Source organism: Labeo rohita, chromosome 18 (assembly GCF_022985175.1).
Source record: "Labeo rohita strain BAU-BD-2019 chromosome 18, IGBB_LRoh.1.0, whole genome shotgun sequence".
In the NCBI taxonomy this organism is placed as follows: Eukaryota; Metazoa; Chordata; class Actinopteri; order Cypriniformes; family Cyprinidae; genus Labeo; species Labeo rohita.
The window spans coordinates 34671323-34689314 of record NC_066886.1 but is presented as its reverse complement, the minus strand read 5'-3'; the positions used below and the strand labels follow the sequence as shown (position 1 = coordinate 34689314).

The following is a 17992-nucleotide window of genomic DNA, read 5'->3' as shown; positions in this document are numbered from 1 at the left end:
AAAAAAAAAGGAGACAAATCATGTAGACTTACAATTAAAGTATAGTACATGGGGCAAGTTATTCAGGTTGAGAGGAATAAAAAGCTTGTGTTTTTCTTACAGCGTTTTATTTTATTGAAGCATTCAGTAAAAAAAAAAAAAAAACATAAGTAATGAAGAAGTTTATTTGAGCTGTAAAGATTTTTTTTTCTACAGTGTTACTTTTTTAGAGGGATGAACTTCTAGTTTTTAAGAAACTTAAAATTGGTAACAGGAACTGAACAGGACAACCAGGTTAAACCCAACAAAAATTGGCAATGAACCAAAGAAAACACAGGACTTAAATACACTTAAACAAACCAATCAAACAGGTGCAGGCAATCATCAAATAAATGAGTAACTAGGGTAACAAACCTCGAGCCTTAACATCTAGAAAAATAAACAATCCAACAGAGAAGGGCAGAAGGGGTCTTAGGTGTGGGAAGCAGGCCAGGAACATGGGTCAGGCAGAGCCAGGATGAAGATGAAGGTAGGAGAAGCCAAGGCAAAGGCAGAAGAAGCCAAGGCGTAGATAAAGGTAGGAGAAGCCAGAGTGGAACTCCCAGCAGAAGAACCAAAATGTAGGCCCACAGTGGAGTCAAGGGAGGGAGGAACCATGGTAGAGCCTTGCAAGGCAAAATCGAGTCAAAAACGGAATCAAAAAGAGGTGGAGAACCAGGAGCTGTAAATCTAAGCGTCATCAACATTGCAAGGTGGAGAACACAAAAGAAGAGACAAGGAGCTGAAGGGAACCATCAGAGGCAGAGCCAAAAGTCTGGGTGGTTATGGAAGAGGAGGCGGGACAGGGATGCTGGGCGGGAGAATGTACTACGACACAGACTTGGCAGTGGGTGGAACCAGTGGAAACAAAGAAGATTCAGGGCTGGGCAGAACCAGCTGACACTCAGGAGATTCCGGACTGGGCCGAACCAGTGGAGACGAAGGAGATTCAGGGTTGGGCCGAACCAGTGGAGACGAAGGAGATTCAGGGCTGGGCAGAACTAGCTAACACTGGAGACAAAGGAGATTCAGGGTTGGGAAGAACCAGCTAACACTCAGGAGATTCAGGGCTGGGCCGAACCAGTGGAGACAAAGGAGATTCAGGGCTGGGCCGAACCAGTGGAGACAAAGAAGATTCAGGGCTGGGCAGAACCAGTGGAGACTCAGGAGATTCAGGGCCGGGGAGAACCAGTGGAGACAAAGGAGATTCGGAGCTGGGCCAAACCAGTGGAGACAAAGAAGATTCAGGGCTGGGCAGAACCAGCTGACACTCAGGAGATTCAGGGCTGGGCGGAACCAGTGGAGACAAAGGAGATTCAGGGCTGGGCAGAACTAGCTGACACTCAGGAGATTCAGGGCTGGGCAGAACCAGTGGAGACTCAGGAGATTCAGGGCTGGGCAGAACCAGTGGAGACAAAAGAGAGTCAGGGCTAGGCAGAACCAGCTGACACTTAGGAGATTCAGGGCCGGGGAGAACCAGTGGAGACAAAAGAGATTCGGAGCTGGGCCAAACCAGTGGAGACAAAGAAGATTCAGGGCTGGGCAGAACCAGCTGACACTCAGGAGCTTCAGGGCTGGGCCGAACCAGTGGAGACAAAGAAGATTCAGGGCTGGGCAGAACTAGCTGACACTCAGGAGATTCAGGGCTGGGCAGAACCAGTGGAGACTCAGGAGATTCAGGGCTAGGCAGAACCAGTGGAGACAAAAGAGAGTCAGGGCTAGGCAGAACCAGTGGAGACAAAGGAGATTCAGGGCTGGGCAGAACCAGTGGAGACAAAAGAGAGTCAGGGCTAGGCAGAACCAGCTGACACTTAGGAGATTCAGGGCCGGGGAGAACCAGTGGAGACAAAAGAGATTCGGAGCTGGGCCAAACCAGTGGAGACAAAGAAGATTCAGGGCTGGGCAGAACCAGCTGACACTCAGGAGCTTCAGGGCTGGGCCGAACCAGTGGAGACAAAGAAGATTCAGGGCTGGGCAGAACTAGCTGACACTCAGGAGATTCAGGGCTGGGCAGAACCAGTGGAGACTCAGGAGATTCAGGGCTAGGCAGAACCAGTGGAGACAAAAGAGAGTCAGGGCTAGGCAGAACCAGTGGAGACAAAGGAGATTCAGGGCTGGGCAGAACCAGTGGAGACAAAAGAGAGTCAGGGCTAGGCAGAACCAGCTGACACTCAGGAGATTCAGGGCTGGGCTGAACCAGTGGAAACAAAGGAGATTTGGAGCTGGGCAGAACCAGTGGAGACAAAGGAGATTCAGGGCTGGGCAGAACCAGCTGACACTCAGGAGATTTAGGGCTGGGCAGAACCAGCTGACACTCAGGAGATTCAGGGCTGGGCTGAACCAGTGGAGACAAAGGAGATTTGGAGCTGGGCAGAACCAGTGGAGACAAAGGAGATTCAGGGCTGGGCAGAACCAGCTGACACTCAGGAGATTCAGGGCTGGGCAGAACCAGTGGAGACAAAGGAGATTCAGGGCTAGGCAGAACCAGCTGACACTCAGGAGATTCGGGGGTGGGCAGAACCAGTGGAGACAAAGGAGATTCAGGGCTGGGCAGAACAAGCTAACACTCAGGAGATGTAGGGCTAGGAAAATTGAAAAAAGAACTTAGGTCACAGAACAGCCATGTGTCAACCACCCAAACCCAAAAACAAACACAGATAAACCCTGACATAGACAATCTCTGTTGGAATCTTTCTATATAAATAGTTACTGTCTGGTTATATTTGTGCATATCTTGTACAAGTGCTGATATCGGCATGTGTCCCAAGACACGTCAAAGCGCTTTACATTGTGAAGATGTATCTCCTCATCCACCAACAGTGTGTAGCATCCACCTGGATGTTGCGACGGCAGCAATAGTCTGCCAGAACGCCCACCACACGCCAACTTACTGGTGGAAAGGAGACAGTGATGCAGCCAATCAGTATATGGAGATTGTTAGGAGGCCATGATTTTTCAAAGACCAAGCGGAAATTTGGCCAGGATGCCGATGTCACACCTCAACTCTTTTAGAAAGACATCCTGGGATTTTTTATGACCACAGAGAGTCAGGAACTTGGTTTAACGTCTCACCCGAAGGACGGTGCTCAACACTATTGTCCCCAACACTATACTGGGGTGCTGTATATATATATATATATATATATATATATGCTCACTGTTTAATACACACAATATATACAGTATATATATATATATATATATATTGTGTGTGTGTGTGTATTAACCAGTGAGCAAAAGGGAAAAAATCTTTCAGCAAAAGCAAACATCCTTTGATTGTGGTATTTAGCCCTATTACACTGTTTTAGTTTAAACTATGATTTAGTTTTTTTTTTTTTTTTTAGTCATCAGAACAATTAGCTCATTGTTAAAGATTTAAATAAAAGAAATGAAAACAGTTGTGCTAATGGAGCAGAAAAAACTAACGGAGCAGGTTTTCATAGGCCAGTTTCCAGTCTCCTTGCCTGTCAAAGCATGTTTGGGCATCTGGCAATGATTTGCCTCCCTTCAGTCAAGCTTCAGTCACGGGGTGGGTCCTGAGCAGGTGGGGCCCATATGATAGCTCTGGCTCCTGCTACAGGCCCTTTCATTAGAGTCCATCAAAGACAGAGGGTTTTTTGAAATGGTATAAGTGGTTTTGCTCAAGAATAGGGGTGGAGGAAAGACTAGAAATATACATTCTAGTCACAAAAAATATTTCACCAGAGATGGGTGGGTAACTACCTAAAATGGGCTTTAAGACAAGCCCACAGAGATCAACTGAAGAAGCAGGAACATTTTTAGAATCAAGATCAGAATTAAGAACCTGGTTCTAATATTATATAGAAATATACCTCTGCCATTAGCACTAGGGCTATGATTTAACCTGCACAGACTTAGTTGGATTTTTTTTTCTTTTTGAAAAAGAACATGCATAAATGTCTTTTCTGATTTCAGATTTATAGTGCCTGCTCTGATAAAAGTTGTAAAATGGGCAAATTGTTTGGTCACAACATGTGTCATTCAGATGGACTTTTATAAGTCAGTTATTGGCTAGAATGCGATCCATTATGGACCAGACTTTATGCCGATTACACAAGATTACCAGTTCTCTGACAATTACCACCATCTTCAACAAGAAAATACTAAATCATTACATGTTAAAACCTCATAGGCCTAAAAATAATGGGCAATGGACAAGATACTTTGAAAGGGTCTCATACTAAGGTTGATGTCTTCATGCTTGTTCTCTGGTGTCTTCTGGTCTGACATGTCACTTGTCTCATTCTCTCTCTTCTCTGGGTGACTCAACACTGTTGGGATGGTCGGCTGTCTGTTATCAGCTGGCCGAGTCTATTGAAATGGGTGAGAAATGTAGTGTAGGTAAAGCTAGCTACATGTTAATCTTCAAACACCTCATGTTATAGCATCAGCATTATACCACTGCCAATAAAAACATGGTGGACGACAGATTAATACATTTCTATACCTCCTCTGAAAGAACAGGCTCTACCAGTTTCCCATCCACAGCCTAAAAAACAGAGTGAATCACTGGAAAGAACCTTGGCATGTCAACATCATTTTAGGATTTTATAAGCTCTGTGTAAACCACACACACAAACCATGAAGCAAAAATTTTAAATCTACAGCTAAACAACTAGAAACAAATAAATTAGATTTGTTGTTCGGTCAGACCTTTTGTGCTGAGCTGCCTTTAAAGTCTTCCATACTGATGGACCTGAGGAAAACAGTGTTAGTAATTACGTCACACGTTATTTTCCTGTTTGAAATGAGGACGTACAGAGATGCTGTTACCTGCAATTTGCATCTTTCGGAGTAGAAACTGAAGACGACAGTAGAGGAGTCGAGCTACTAAAGGTCAACTTTACCAGAAACAATAAGAAAAAAAAAAATAATAAAAAAAATCAGAAATGGTTCAGGAAATGATGCGTCAGAGTCAGCAAACACTTACACTCGTGAACCTACGCAAACACACACACACCTCAGAGTGAGCTTTATGTGTTAAAGTCTTCATCATTACAGTCCCGTTCTGCTTTGCATCTTCGCTGCTGATCTGTACTGATGTGTCTTCAGGGCCTGTTGAAGACATCAATTATTTTTCATTGTGCTAACTCATTTAATCATTTAATTTTGATTCCCTTTACCTTGAACTAAAGTCATGATCTCATTCATCTGTCTGAACTGGCTGAGGAGGAGAGTGAGCTCTTCTATTTGACGATCCTGAAAAATTATATTGATAACCCGAAAGAAAAAAAAAATGAAAAAAGTAAAAACTGAATAATATATTTTGAGATGAAATGGCACACAGGGCAGTCTCTGTCACAGGTGCTGTAAGTCCAAGTATTTGGCACATGTCTGGGGAAACTGCTTCTGGCTTCAGTTCCACAGACATTCTACACACTTAAGTCCATAAACACAGGGCAGTGAGGAACAAAGGGCCCAGTGTGCTCAAAATCACTCTTGCTTACCCTGTGAACACGGCGAGGAGAGAGTGTTGACACTGTAAGCCATAATATAAAATTTCCAGAATTTTCTTTTTCTTTTTTTTTTTTCTTTTTTCTATTAGTGGCCATAACAATAATGAAACGAATGTATATATGTCTGCATACACTAATAGAAGGAAAAAACTTTTTAGCATGTAAACCTTTCAAATTAAAATGAAGAAGAAGAAATCCCACCTTTTCATCATTTGCGACAATAAGTGATTCCATTCCTGTCTTTAACCTTTCTAGTTCCTGATCTGTTGACACACACACACACAAAGAGAGAGAGAGAGAGAGAACTACTTAAAACAATACCATATACGTGAAATATGGAACAGGCGTAGAGAACTATTCAAAACCTGCAAGATTGTTTACAACGTGTATCTGGACCTCACAAATGTTTTAGATCTACTACCCTGAAAATAATTAAACTTTACAGACATGGGAAACAGGAATTACACTTTTCCAAGGAAAACTAAGTGGAGCAATAAATGATTATGACTTCATTTTAGAGTCACCAGCTTGCAAGACGCTCACACAGACATGAGTTTATAGGGTCACATAAAACAATGAGACAAGTGAGAACTCACACAATCAAATGTAGAAATGGCTTTTATGTGCACAGATGAATTCTGCATTCATTTTCTAGCAATTTGTGTGAGGTTATGTGACATAAATAAGCTTACGTTTGGTGTTGAGTCTTCTTCTGTATATCTCCTCTAATGGTGAGTGAATGGTAGTAGGGAAAAAGAACCACTGTTAGCTACCACAACACACAGCAAACACATACGGCGATTAGTAATAAGTGCTGTTAACATTGGTGATTAGCCGCTATGTATTTTTCAAAATCTAATGCCAAGCTAAAGAGCAGTGCAGGTAATGGCCAGAGTAATGCAGATAACATTTAAAGGTTAAGTGTGTAATGTGTCTGTGCCACTATAACGGCACCAAAGGGAATTACGAGAGTAATGACTATGTGCACCCAAAATTGTGTGCTGTCAGAGTATGTACCACATTTGATGAAGAACTTACTTCTTGGCCATTAATAAAGCTTTTTTTTTTTTTTTTTTTGTAAACTGCATTTTCGGACAAGCTACTCATACTGCTATTTGTACATAGTACTATATGTAACTGACAACATCTGTATACAGAGGCTGCATGCAAAACTGAATCCATGCATTCCCTGAACACTCTCACTGCCTGTGATTAGTTGCACAACCAATTGATTTAAAAACAGCAGAACTAATACTTTTGTTACTAAGCCAACTGCACACAGTTATGGGACAAATATCTTAAATCGACAAATATCAGTCTATCACTAATTAACATGCATTAACATTCACAACTAATTAGAGACATTAGCATCAGGGTAGTTGTTTAGATGGATCTGAGGGAGATGGCAGTACCTCTTTCTGCACTGTCTACAGACACTGGAGCTCTGGAGAGCAGCTGAGCCTGTAGACTCTCTATCTCAGAGTTCTTACAGCTCAACAGCTGCTGTAAACTCAGGATCTCTGCCTGAGAAAGAAGAAACACTTCATTAGGATTTCATTAAAACTGATTATATGATTAGCAAGCCATAGTGCATGTCTACAAGAATTTTAACAGGACATTACAGGAAGCATTTTTCTTTCTTTCTTTTCTGCCTACATTACGTACAGTGTTGGGGAAAGTTACTTTGAAAAGTAATGCATTACAATTTTGTGTCACTCCCTGAAAAGGTAACTAATTATGTTATTTAGTTACTTTTTATGGAAAGTAATGTGTTATGTTACTTTTGCGTTACTTTTTAAATCTGGGCAGGGCTTGCTTTTTTGCTTTTAATATAAAACAATTCTAATGTAAAAGCCCTTTTACACCAAAAGTGAAATGAATTCACCTCAGGCTGAAAGAAAAGTTCATTTATGCAGGAGATCACTCTTCAGCTTTAAAAAAAAAAAAAAAAAAAAAAATGAAGCACAAATGTTAGTTTATGTAAAGTCATTTTTGCTTATTAGTATGGCTGAATTGTATCATTGAAGGTCAGCAGCAAAGACACTGGTTATAAAAAGGGATTAAATACATAAAGGATATTTGTTTTATTTAACATATTTAATTATTGCAGGGTTGTGTCACATTTTGAGTTTGCATTTCACTGTTTTTATTCATTTTGAGGAATACTGAATGTTTTTTTTTTTTGTGAGTGAGATGAATTAATGCATGTTCACATTTAGTCTAGAATACAGTAACATCATGTTTACTCACAATTTGCCGACAGGAGACTTGTCAATCAATAAATGGGGAAAAAAGTAACTGGCGTTACTTATTTGAAAAAGTAACTCAGATATTTGATCAATGAACAAGTCATTATTCACTGACAATCTGCTGCAGCTCTTTTGTCTTTTTCTGTTGCAGATCTGGGCCCATATTCACAAAACATCTTAAGGCTAATGACGGTTTCTCCTGTTTGTTTTTTTTTTCTTTTTTTTTTTTTTGTTTTTTTCAGCAGGACTAAAATGGCTGTTGCCAGGAATCTGCCTTGGAACATAAACATTTTAGAAACACGCTGCATTTATTTGTACACGTATGTTTTCCCGTGCATCTTTTTTGGTTTTGGAGGTTATCCCAACTCCCAAATTTCCCTTTGATTATATCCTTGTTTTCATTAACAAGTTGGGCAGGAGGTAACAGCCGTTCTTTTTGCATGTCTTACTATCAGCCATGAATATTCTACTCTGTTAATTAAAATGCTGTTTGTATGCATATCTGCTAACTGTTTATGAGAAGCACACATGTAAGAGGCTGATCATTAGCTGAACATATAGTTATTTAATTAGTGACAGCCTACATTTCAAAGTCTTTATTTGATTGTGGCAACATTTTTTTATTATTATTATTATTATTAAATCTTTGTTCGTATATGGAAACATAATATCACACTCTACAATATTTCTATGAATAAACCTCTGACAGACCCCTCCCCTATCAGCCAATCACTGTGCACATATAGTATAGTACGCACGCTGACATCATCCTTAGCACCGAGGTCAACCCCGCCCTTACTCTTAGCATACGACTTCTCTCTATTCCTTAGTAAAAGTTTGTCTCAACAGCTTTGTGAATAGGTTTAAAAATCTTTTACTGCTATTTAGGAGAACTGGTAAGATAAAATGTTTTGTGAATACAGAACCTGATTAGGAAATATTCATATACACCACCTGAAGACAGAATTCAGAGCTACATTGGACAATGGTCACTGAACAACAACTATGGGCTAAAGTTTGGGCCTTTTTCGCAAAGACTTATGAATCACATTGTTGTGGCAGTACCTGTGTCACCTGGAGCTTCTGCTCGTACTGCATCTTCTCCTGTTCCAGCTCTTCAACTCGATGCTTGAGCATCTTGAGCTCTTGAAGCAGGTTCTGTGTAGTAATGTCCAGAACAAAGTAGTGTTAAAAAGAAAACTGCAAAAAAATTATATTTTTATCAAGTAAATATTTTAAAATGCATATATTGTATATAATTTCTACACTGAAGGGTATCATGGTAAAAATATTACTATAATACACCACAGTTACCATGCTCAGTTGATGCAGGCATACACAATCCTGTTCCTGGAGAAACACCTTTCAGCTGTCAAGTGTATGTTGTCTCTGTGTTGGTTCTGTACTAGTTTGCCATGTTTCTGGTTTTGACCCAGTTTATTTTATTCCCATTTTCCGGCCTCTGCCTCTACCTCTTGTGTTCTACTTGGTTGTTCTCTCCTGTGTTTCATACATCCTGAATTTTGTTTTATAGATTTTAATATTGTTGCAAATAGTACATCTAATACATTTGCAACCAGCCGTGACACCGGCAGAGGTCCAGCCCGAAACACCTGTCTTAATGAGCTGGTTCAGGTGTGTTCGATTACAGTAGGGTTGGAGCTGAACGTTGCAGGAAGGTGGATCTCCAGGAACAAGATTGGGCACACTTTTGTTAAACAATAGAAAGGGTATGTGTATACTTTAAGCAATTTAAACATAACCACAGCCCAAAAACTGCTGACAGATAATAGACAGACAATAGGCTGTAGAAGTAAAAGTCACATTCAAATCCTTATCCACCTTATTTTTGTCATAAAAGCGGGCGCAGCCATTTGTAAATATTATGGGTTTGGCTTCCAGTCTCATCCGCGTCCAGCTATTTTCAGCTGTACAAAACAGCTCACTTTGCTGCTTGATAATGCAAATTGGTGTGTCTTACATTAATATGGTATTATATCATTTATGAATGCACCAGTTTGTAGTGCACGCAGTTTTACTGTTTACTGCACATTGCTTTTCTTCTCATTATTTTCCTACAGTGGCTAACGAACAGGAATCTTGCCCATAGGCTTACTTCCGTATTAAAGAATAAGATTCCACACCCACCCTGAACTTTTTAAGCAATGATATATCCTACCATATAAGCTGTTCATTTGATTTAAAATGAATAGTTTAACAGCCAGATTCCAGGTGTAGAATTGCATTATCTAAGATTCTGAAAAGAGCTTGCTCAATGACAAAATTCACCTTTCAGATGACTTAGGGAATTGCATCTAGCAAGACAGTTCTTGTTTTGACAGGCTATCTAGATGATGTTAGCTAGTGACTGCACATGAGATTTTGTAGGGTTAGAGCATAAAAAACAGAAATGAAGTTGTCAGACAAGAAAATGCTTTTTTAAAAACAACAACAACAAAGCACAGACTGATGCAGTTACACAGTTTACAGTGCTTTGTGTGATGCAACAACAACAACAACAACAACAACAAAAAACATTTCTTTCTAAATATGGTTTACAAAATATTCAAACGGTTGAACATGAATGGAAAAATAATTCCAGACCCAAAAAGCGGGTGGTCACTGATACTAAAACAAACATTGCTGATCAATAACAATGGATAATTATATATAAAAAAAGATGTCATCACTTTTATATAAAACAATTCTAATTCACTTTAGACACTACTAAATCTAAATAACTTTGCAACTACATGTCAGGTAACCCTCTTTAAAGTATTAGTAGACTGTTAGACTAGGGTTAGTAAAATAAGATGACATGTACTTGTGTAATGAAATTAGGTGACTGACAGCCGAATTTACCTATCAGCGACTAGTATCCTCAATATAAAGGCTGATTGGTTGTTGCCCGTGATGCGTCACGTCCGACTTTCCCCCTTTGTGCCCGTGTTTACGGTGGTTGCAGGTAAGCGCGCTGTGCTGTAACAGGCGGTTATTTTAAAATTGGTTGGTCTTTTAAAGTGCTTTCTTCCGTAAATTATAGTGTCGTTTTGGCCTGGTGTCAGTGTGTTGTCGGTGCTGCTTGGTGGATTTAATGACTGTTTGCCTCTCAGGTATGTGTATTTGTATAAGCTTGTTGTATTGTGATCCTTCGATGTGCTGTTAACATTGTTACATGCTGAATAGGTGCGTTTCCTGTACCCCAGGGTGCTATCGGTGGGCATGATTTATAGATCTGTGCCTGTACATTTTCTATTTTGCATGATACCTTGACGGTAAGTGTTTTAAGTATAATTATAATTCATGAATGAAAAGTATGAGGATTTGTAACGTCTCTTTTTGTGTTCGTTATAGGATTCTCCCTCTCGTTCTTTCTTGTTTTATATTGTATTTACTGCTGTTTTTCCGCTTTGCGCTGCTGACGTTCTGCTCACAATCCTACGGTTTTGCTGTTCACACTGTCGTGCAGACGCCATCATCATCGTTGTTGAAAGGGGATTGTTCGTCTGGTTCCTATTGTTTCGTTTCTTGCTTGTGCATCAACATGGAGAATATGACGATCTCATTTTATTGAGAGAAAATAACTGTTTAGTTTTGTCCTTTATTTTCTTTTGATTAATTTTGTGGGAGTCAAGTTTGTCTTGTGTTCTTTTTGGTTATCGTACTATATATATATGTAATTATATACTGTTGTGTTTGCTGTTTTATTTGTATGTTATTTTTTTCTTTATTAATGCAACTTGATTTACATGCCGTTTACATCTAACTTCAAGTTGCTTTGTAATTTTGTTTGAATTTATTTGATTTTTCTTAATGTTTTCTTCCAGTCTTATGTGGTATTGATACCCACCTTTGTTTGGAGTTGTTTTATTAGTTAATTGATGTTTATGTTGTATTTTGTTTTAAGTTAATGGTGTTTATTTGTTTGTTATAGTTTATTCATTTATTTTTGGTTTATTGCAGGAGCTGGGGTCCCACGGGTGAACGGATCCTCCTCTTTGTGGTGGTGGTTCTTCTTTATTGCGTGCTGTGTACCACTTCGAGTGTGTGGTAGTGTGATCTGAGTGCACCTTGGTGTGTGTGCGCGTGAAAGTGTGCCCTTGTAAAATCAGACTCCATTTGTTTCCTGCCGTTGGGAGCCTCAGCCCTGCTGGTATTTATTTTGCTTTCATATTTAAAGTTGATTCTGTGTCATTATCTGCATTCATTCTTTTTGTAAATTCATTTTCTTCCATTTAAAGTGGGATCTCCTGTTGCTTCTTTGACATTTTAGTGTCCATTTTAAAACATTTTTGTATTAATAAACAATTGTATTTTTATATTATACCCACGTCTCCTGTTCACTTGCATGAGGGAACCGAACCTGTGTGCTTAATTACTTCATTTTTGGGTTTTGAGTATTGTTCCCTAGAGCTAATTTCTAGGGTGGCGTAGTCGGATTTTCTTACTGGTAAAAGGTTGGTTTTCATAATTGTACCGCTCCGTCATATTTTGGCGTAGTCGGATTTTCTTACTGGTAAAAGGTTGGTTTTCATAATTGTACCGCTCCGTCACACTTGCAACGTCAGTTACAATTAATATTGAGCAACCATCAAAATAAAGTGTTAGTAGATATTAAGCAGAGTGTCCACTATTACTCTCATTGACTTGAAGTTGCAATGCTGCTTATAGTCAGCATGATGTCTAAAACGGACCTTCGAAATACAGTGTTACCAATTTGGATACCAATTCATAAGCACAAATGATGTTTTGGCAGATTACAGACTGTGACTGTAAACCTGTCAGATCTGTGCCTACACTTTCTATTCCACAGTTCCACAGTGTTTAAGCGTGAGCAGATCTCAGACCCACCGCTGGCTTTGGCTCAGCCGCTGGCTCACTGCCGCAACCTTCCTCCGGGACCGTCTCCGCTGGCTTCTCTTGGATCTTACTAGAGATCTCTTGCCGAATCCTACACATCTGCTCCTGAAGCTCGCTAATCAGATTCACTACACTCTGTCAGAAAGGAATAGCGATAGGGAAGAACAGATAAAAGAAGGTAAGAGAAAGTGGAAAGAATGGATTATGGGAAGCAGGCATGCAGCGGTTTCCTTCCGATCTGCGTTCTTCAGCTTACTTGAATAATTTGATTATAAAATCACTTGGCACCTTTGTATTTTCTAGAGATGCTTTCCTTGAGCGATTTTCTTACCCCATCCTTTATCAATCGTGCATCGCAATATAATATAATACGAATACTGAGTAGAAATCAGTGTCATTTACACATAAACACTATCCCTACATTAGAAACAAAAGGTCACACTTTAGTTTAGGGACCAGTTCTCACTATTAACTAGTTGCTTATCAGCATGCATGTTACTAGCATAGTGAATGGTGATTAGTGCTTATGAAACAGATATTAATGCCTTATTCTGATGACCATATTTTAGATCATTTAATCCTAAACTTCATCAACTACCTTACTAACAATTAATCAGCAGCAAATTAGGCGTCTATTGAAGCAAATGTCATAGTAGGATAATAGATAGTAGTGAGAACTATTCTGCGAACTAAGGTGTGAAAATCAATCAAAAACTGTGGTTTTATACACTTTATAAAAAAAAAAGTTACTTTCATTCTGCTTTTCCAGGTCACTCAGTTGGTTTAATATGGAACATTTCAGGATCATTCATGAACTTCATTCAACAGCCATTAAACAAACCACAATGAGAAAACATGCTGTCTGCTCCTATCAGGCTGGGCTTTCTGAAATATTCTTTTAGGCGAGTAAATATCTCACTGACCCATTTCACACATGCCAAGGTCTCGGATATAGGAGCCTTTGTTAAAGAGCCAAGTAACTCAATTTCTTTTCCAGGATATACTGTGTGAGTAATCATGATTTGAACACAAACCAGCTTCTAATGTGCCATTTTACCTAACTTCATCGTCTGGGTACTAATCTTTAATAACATATCGAGTTAACTCACAATTTAATGCCTAAAGCTGTCGTGAGCTGAGGAACTTGGCTTTCCTTTGTGAACCAAAATGGCTTCATAACCTATAATAACCACATAACTTCTAAAATGTCAGGCTCCAAAAGCAGTGACAGAAATAACTGCAACTTTCAAAAGCAAAGACGCTGATGGAGTTTATAAAATGTAAAAACTTAAACTGTCAAACGCAGCTTCCTATTGGCATCTTTTACAGCAAAGGAGCCTGTGTTCTAATAAAAGTTAAAAGTCGTGTACTGTGTCCAGCACGTGGTTGAAAGAACTTTCATGCGAGATGCTGTGTGACGCCAACAGCATGGTAAACCAGATGGTAAACTGGCCTATCTATAGCAGGTAGAAAGCCAAGACCTCGTGAGAGAGAGGGGGGGAGAATGGCATGCAACGGGAACGCTCTCGGGCGGATTGGTGCCATTCTTTCTCTGTGAGAAGCCCAGCAGTTGTCAGACATCATGCTGAGGTCATTCTTAACACTCGATCCATGCTAAAAACACTCTGGGTATTTGTCAGTTAGACTAGACTGCAAAAGACCATTACGCAGAGATTTGCTCTGCTTGTTTGGAAGGAGGCGCAATTTGGTTAAATGAAAGGGACACAACCACACAAACACATACAGCTCGTGCTAGCACGTCGTAACGCCAGAGGAAAGGTATATTTTAGCTCAACCAGTTCTGTCCCGCAGTAGTTACTATAAACATAGCAATTACATGCAAATAGCACACAGTAAATTAAAAGACACAAATTATCTGGCACAAGCCCAAACAATTGCACAAGGCTTTCACAAGCAGCTTTTTGTTTTGCAGGTTTTCTGAACAATACACAGCAGAGTTTACTTTATACATACAAAAAAACTGCTACTGGGGTGTAAAAATAAATATTACTAATATTTTTAGTAATATATTACTAGTTACTATTTTAAATTACTAATCATAATCATAATCGCACCAAATAGATTCAAAACTATTCAAAACACTGTAACAATTTGTATTATTTCAATACAAAGTAAAATAATAATTATAATAATCTCATGGAACACAACATGAATCCAAAAAAACAAATCATGCATGTTTATTATTATTATTTTACTTTGTATCAAAATAGTATGAAATGTTACAGTGTTTTGGTGTGATTATGATTATGATTAGTAATCCTCCGGTTGTTGTTTTTGATACCTGTTCAGGTGACTATGTCATGTGACGAACTGATTGCTTAAATGAACTCTGAGCGTGTTTGTAAATTGACAGCCTGATGAAGGCGAGTTAGCCGCAACGCGTCGATGCGCACATTTATTGTTTTTAAAACTTAAAGACGTGTGAATAAAGGCTTTTTATATTTCACATAAAAGTTATATATTTTATATATGTTTGTACAATTCGATATACCACATACGCATTGATTTTAGCCTAAGATTTAGGGGGTATAAGACCCTGATTCAATGACAAAAATACTGTGAGACATAAATTGAAATGTCCACACTATTTCCAGGCTATGTTATATCAGTCTGCGTCTTTTAATCTACTAGTTTTATTGTAGACTTCATCAGAGTTGTACCTCAGCTTTATGTTGTCTCTCAGCAGTGTTGATGTGTTTCTCCTCCATGTTCCCCAGCTTCACTGTTAGACAGGACACTTCCTCCATCAACCCCAACTTCTGCGACTCTAGAGAACTCCTGTTCAGAAGCTCCTATGAGAGTCCACACACAAATATACATGTAAACACGCACACATGCACACAAAGAAGCGAAACTAAGGAACTGCACTCATAAGTCCGTTCGAAATCTCTGTACTTTGCTGTCCCACAATGGCTAAATATACACAGGTTAAGAGGGCTATATTTACTCACTTCTCTCGCAGGGACTGACACATGAGAGAGGGCACGAGATAGAGCTTATGTGTTCTGATCGTGGTGGGAAAAGCGTGTTACATTTGAGTATAGTAAACAAAATCATGTCCAACACCGAATCGAAGCTAAAAAATAAATCTACAGAGAGATATTTCAACATCAGAAAGTGTGTACTGAAAATGTGTGTTTGGTAATGACCACCTGACTGCTTTAAACATGCCACCGGCAGCTACAGCCCTGATTCCACTAGACTGGCTGATTTGTCAGCTGAATAAGTGGTTGATCTCTTGCCATAAAACGTTGAGCACCCTCAGTGTAAAACATAAAAGCAACGTGTTGCCCTCTTTGATCATTGTGGTTTAACTCACACATTGAACAGGAATCCATTTCACAATACAGAAGCCCAAAAAACATTTCTAAATGTCAGTAGCTCGTGCTGAGGAGTTTTACGTGAGCTTTGAGTCTTTCAAAGACGCCATATGGAAAATATTAGGCCCATGTCACTGGAATTGGATTTGCCTTTGAAGACCAAAACCTCAATGACCACAGGCACAAGCCCTAAAAAGCTTCCCATCTGAACGCTGGAGATTTAATCAACCTTAGAGCTTTCAAACCAAAGACGAGTTAAACAGAAATATGCAATTAGCTTACGAGGAAAATGAGATTTACAAGCAGCAAAATGTGAATTTAGTCCCTGAAAATGGTAAGGATAAGCACAGGAGTCTTACTGTGCCTTGAACAGTTTTATTTTCATAAATGGTCCTAATGTCTCTAGCAGGTCTACTGAAACGCCAAAGCTTCGAGATCACTTTACTTCTCGCACTTTTACACTGCACTATTTTTTATTTTTTTTCCTCTCTAGATGGACACAGACTGCAGAAGAGAAAGCAGGTCAGTCAAGCAAGTCAATGCCGGCCCTGGAATACCATCAATACTCAAACATTTGAGTTGCCGAGGTGATGTGACGACCAGTCTCCTGGAATCCCACCAAAGAATTTCCACACAGTTCCTTGTCAGGCACATCAGGTGCACATTTTTCTGCTGATATGAGCAGGTTTCCTGGAGCAGCTATTAGAGTTCTTTAAAGGGAGTCCTGGGTATTAAGACTTGTATAGCTTAATATAACGTAATGATGCCTCTTACTGACATATGTAGTAGAAAACCCATGACAGATTTACATTATTTTAAAAAAAAATCCACATTGTTATATACATATTTTGGACTGGGGGGGCGCTATTATTTTGATTACACAGAACAGTTGCACTCTGTGAGCTACTGCCACTGAGCTACGCTATTTCTACCGCAACGCAACTCGGAAAATAAATTACTGATACTGTTCTGCCCGATGTCTGCTCATCGTGTATGGCTGACACCTACAGGCTATTTTCAATATTGCAGTTTTATTACTCTTCTGTATATACGCAGTGTTTATTTATTTCGGCAACGTTTCAGTTCAGCTCGCAAATGGTCATTGCCTTGAGGAAAGATATGCTTGAAAGTTATTGACTATTTTGAATCGATCTGTAAGAGTGTTATGTGCTAAGACAATGTTACTTTTTAAAGGTGAAGATTGTGATCGATATGATAATAAGAGCAAGTTTTCCTTCCCATGTACATGCAGACTGTACACGTTCATGTTCATATGCATATCTAAGGAATTGATGTACAATTTGTAATTTCATTTCTTGTTTATTGTACTAGTTTTACAAATGAAAAGAAAACGAGCAATCACAGAAGTAAACATTCTGGAAAGAATAAACTGTGTGCATTTGTTAACTAGCTGTATAGCTTCTTCACAGCAAGGAGGACAGCATAGATACGATCGTATCAGTATTTTATTTTCCAAGTTGTGTTGCGGTAGAAATAGCGTAGCTGAGTGGCAGTAGCTCACGGAGTGCAACCGTTCTACATAATCAAAATAATGGCGCCCCCCATAGTTCAAAACATGTCTATAACAATGTGGATTTTTTTTTTTAAATAACGCAAAATCTGTAATGGATTTTCTACTACATATTTCAGTAAGAGACATCATTTATGCTATATTAAGATATACAATTCTGGTAACACTTTATTTTGATAGTCCACTTTAGACATTCTACTAACAGTAAGTAACTTTGCAACTACATGTCAACCAATCATTAGAGTATTAGTAGACTGTCTGTATAATATCTTCTAACACTCTTCAAAACTTTGCAAGTAAATGTCAACTTATTCTACTAACCCTTAAACCTAACTCAACGATCTGCTCTGAGAGTTAGTAGACATGTAGTTGCGAATTAATGAGAATTAGCTGACATATAGTTGCAAGGTTACTTATAGTTAGCAGAATGTCTAAAGTGGACTATCAAAATAATGTGTAACCACAATTCGTAATACCCAGGGTTCCCTTTAAAATAATAGCTGTTTAAAGAAACAA

At 39.2% G+C, this 17992-nt stretch overlaps 1 protein-coding gene and 1 long non-coding RNA gene across 5 annotated transcripts in view; one reads left to right on the top strand and one right to left on the bottom strand.

Moving 5' to 3' along the window:
- ppfibp2a (PPFIA binding protein 2a) overlaps positions 1–17992 on the bottom strand; it is a 39504-nt gene that overhangs the window by 11709 nt on the left and 9803 nt on the right. For all 3 annotated transcript variants that reach the window (XM_051134302.1, XM_051134303.1, XM_051134305.1), the window contains 12 exons: positions 15286–15417; positions 12596–12739; positions 8810–8902; positions 6908–7019; positions 6188–6220; positions 5697–5758; positions 5163–5238; positions 5000–5094; positions 4813–4880; positions 4693–4735; positions 4487–4528; positions 4221–4350 (listed from right to left, as the gene is read on the bottom strand). In XM_051134302.1, the coding sequence (XP_050990259.1) occupies positions 4221–4350; positions 4487–4528; positions 4693–4735; positions 4813–4880; positions 5000–5094; positions 5163–5238; positions 5697–5758; positions 6188–6220; positions 6908–7019; positions 8810–8902; positions 12596–12739; positions 15286–15417 (1030 nt within the window). The remainder of the gene's footprint in view (positions 1–4220; positions 4351–4486; positions 4529–4692; positions 4736–4812; positions 4881–4999; positions 5095–5162; positions 5239–5696; positions 5759–6187; positions 6221–6907; positions 7020–8809; positions 8903–12595; positions 12740–15285; positions 15418–17992) is intronic.
- LOC127180333 (uncharacterized) lies at positions 10669–11850 on the top strand. Of its 2 annotated transcripts, none has more exons than XR_007829625.1 (3): positions 10669–10709; positions 10788–11019; positions 11708–11850. It is a non-coding gene; the product is annotated as an uncharacterized LOC127180333 (long non-coding RNA). The 2 variants fall into 2 exon arrangements; XR_007829626.1 differs by lacking the exon at positions 11708–11850 and adding an exon at positions 11099–11275.